Source organism: Pezoporus wallicus, unplaced genomic scaffold (genome assembly GCF_028554395.1).
Source record: "Pezoporus wallicus isolate ANWC-B61680 ecotype Strahan unplaced genomic scaffold, APGP_CSIRO_Pwel_v1 contig_12842, whole genome shotgun sequence".
Lineage (NCBI taxonomy): Eukaryota > Metazoa > Chordata > Aves > Psittaciformes > Psittacidae > Pezoporus > Pezoporus wallicus.
The window spans coordinates 306-2580 of record NW_026636908.1 but is presented as its reverse complement, the minus strand read 5'-3'; the positions used below and the strand labels follow the sequence as shown (position 1 = coordinate 2580).

At 62.9% G+C, this 2275-nt stretch overlaps 1 protein-coding gene across 1 annotated transcript; it reads right to left on the bottom strand.

Annotated features, from left to right (window-relative positions):
• Positions 1 to 69: 69 nt before the first annotated feature.
• On the bottom strand, positions 70 to 2068 carry LOC130595471 (peptidyl-prolyl cis-trans isomerase FKBP2-like; the record flags this gene model as incomplete). The annotated part of the gene is made up of 4 exons (XM_057402232.1): positions 2004 to 2068; positions 1304 to 1438; positions 291 to 403; positions 70 to 148 (listed from the first exon to the last, which is right to left on the bottom strand). Coding segments are annotated over exons 1-4 (339 nt in total), but the record flags the coding sequence as incomplete, so codon positions are not given.
• Between the last annotated feature and the right edge of the window lie 207 nt (positions 2069 to 2275).

The following is a 2275-nucleotide window of genomic DNA, read 5'->3' as shown; positions in this document are numbered from 1 at the left end:
GGTCTCCCAAAAGGCAATACACCCCCCCCAATCTGCCCCCCCCCTGTTTTTAGGGTGTCCATCCCCCACTGTGTTTTGGGGTCCCCCCATTTGGGGCTCACCCAGCTCCGGAGGAATCACCAGCTTCCGCTTCTCCCCTTCACACATCCTGGGGTGAGAAGGGGGGGGTCAGGGGGGTCCCCCAAGTAATGGCCCCCCCAAAACCCTTGTGGGGCCCCCCAAACCCAAAACTTGGGGTCCCCCCACAGCCCAGGGGCTTCCCTAAACCCTTGGGACCCCCCCAACCGTACCCCAATAGTCCCTGGTCCCAGCCCTTGATGACCTGCCCAGTGCCCAAGGAGAACACAAAGGGCTGATCCCGGCTCCGGCTGCTGTCGAACTGGGAACCGTCCTCCAGGTGGCCCTGCACCAGTATAAACCAGTATAGACTAGTATGGGCCAGTACAGACCAGGATGGTCCAGCACAACCCACCCCAAACCAGTAAGAAACCACAAAAGCCCACACCAACTGGTTTAATTCTCTCCTAAAATAGCCCCTTTGTCCTGAAACCAGTATAAACCACTGCAAACCAGTGCTCCCAGTCGGAACCAGTGAGCCCCAAAGCCTCCTGCGCGCATGCGGAGAGAGGTTCCCAGTATGACCCAGTATAAACCAGTGGTCCCCAGAGCTTCACGTCCATACCCAGGGCATCCTTTGGTCCAAACCAGCACGGCCAATACCTCTTCCCAGTCCGAACCAGTCCAACCCAGTCCAAACCAGTTCCCCCCACCCAGGTTACTGCGGACAACCAGGACTCTCCCACCTCTCCCAATGTTTCCCAGTCCAAACCAGTAACCGCCCCCCAGAGTTACCATGAACAGCTGGGACTGTCCTCATGATCCCCCTCACCCCCTCCCAGTCTGAACCAGTTCAAACCAGTCCAAACCAGTCCAACCCAGTCCAAACCAGTTCCCTCCCCCCCAGGTTACTGCGGACAACCAGGACTCTCCCAACGTTTCCCAGTCCAAACCAGTAACCACCCCCCAGTTACCATGGACAACTGGGACTGTCCTCATGATCCCCCTCACCCTCCCCCCAGTCCAAACCAGTTCAAACCAGTGCAAACCAGTCCAACCCAGTCCAAACCAGTTCCCCCCCCCCAGGTTACTGCGGACAACCAGGACTCTCCCAACGTTTCCCAGTCCAAACCAGTAACCACCCCCCAGTTACCATGGACAACTGGGACTGTCCTCATGATCCCCCTCACCCTCCCCCCAGTCCAAACCAGTTCAAACCAGTTCAAACCAGTGCTCCCCCCAGTACCGTGTAGTGCATGTGGAGCAGGTCCCCGCGCCGGGACCGGACCCCGCACGCCTCCGGCCGCCGCCTCACCCCGATCTGCACCTTCCGGCCCGGCTCCGCCGCCAGCGCCAGCGCCAGCGCCAGCACCCACCACAGCTGGGGGGGGGGGGGGAAACACCCCATGACATCATCGCCGGGGCCATGACGTCATCACCAAGCCCGTGATGTCAGCAGCAACACAACCTTCCCATAGGCGCATCCCCACCCCCTACAAGGGTCATGCCCCCACCCCCCCCATCCCCCCCCCCGGGTCATTTGACCCCACAAAGGGTTCATGGGCACCTCAGTGACGTCACCGCCATGCCCGTGATGTCACAGGCACCCCCGATGACATCACAAGCGCCCCAATGATGTCACCAGCACCCCAACACGAGCCCCCACCCCTCCCACACCCCAAGGGTTGCTCGCCTAAGACACGGCACCCCCCCCGGTGACGTCATCAGCACCCCCGTGACGTCACAGGCACCCCAACAAGGCCCCAACACCCCTCAGGGCCCCCCCTTAGGCCGCGCTCTCGCTCCCCCCCCCCCGGGTCCTTCATCACCTTCCCCCTCCCCCAGTGCCCACCTCGGACCCCGGGGCCCCCCCCGGGACCCCCCGGGAGCCCCCGGGACCCCCCGGGACCTCACGGTCACCCCCGGTTCGTGCCCCCCCCCTTCACCTCCGCCACCATCGCGCTCAGGGCGCGCTGCGCAGGCGCGGGTTCACGTGACCGCTCCACCGACCGGAAGTGGTGTAACCGGAAGCGGAAGGCAGCGGCCACCGGAGGCGGCGGCGCGGGGTTCCCATGGTAACGGGCCGGGGGGGTGGGGGTGGTCTCATTAACCCTTTGTTAATGACCCCTAATTAAGCGCCTCCCCTTCACCTCCCCCTAATTATCATCTCATTAGCATGAAGCGCGCTGAACGTATTCGCGGCGGTGGCGGGGTGGGG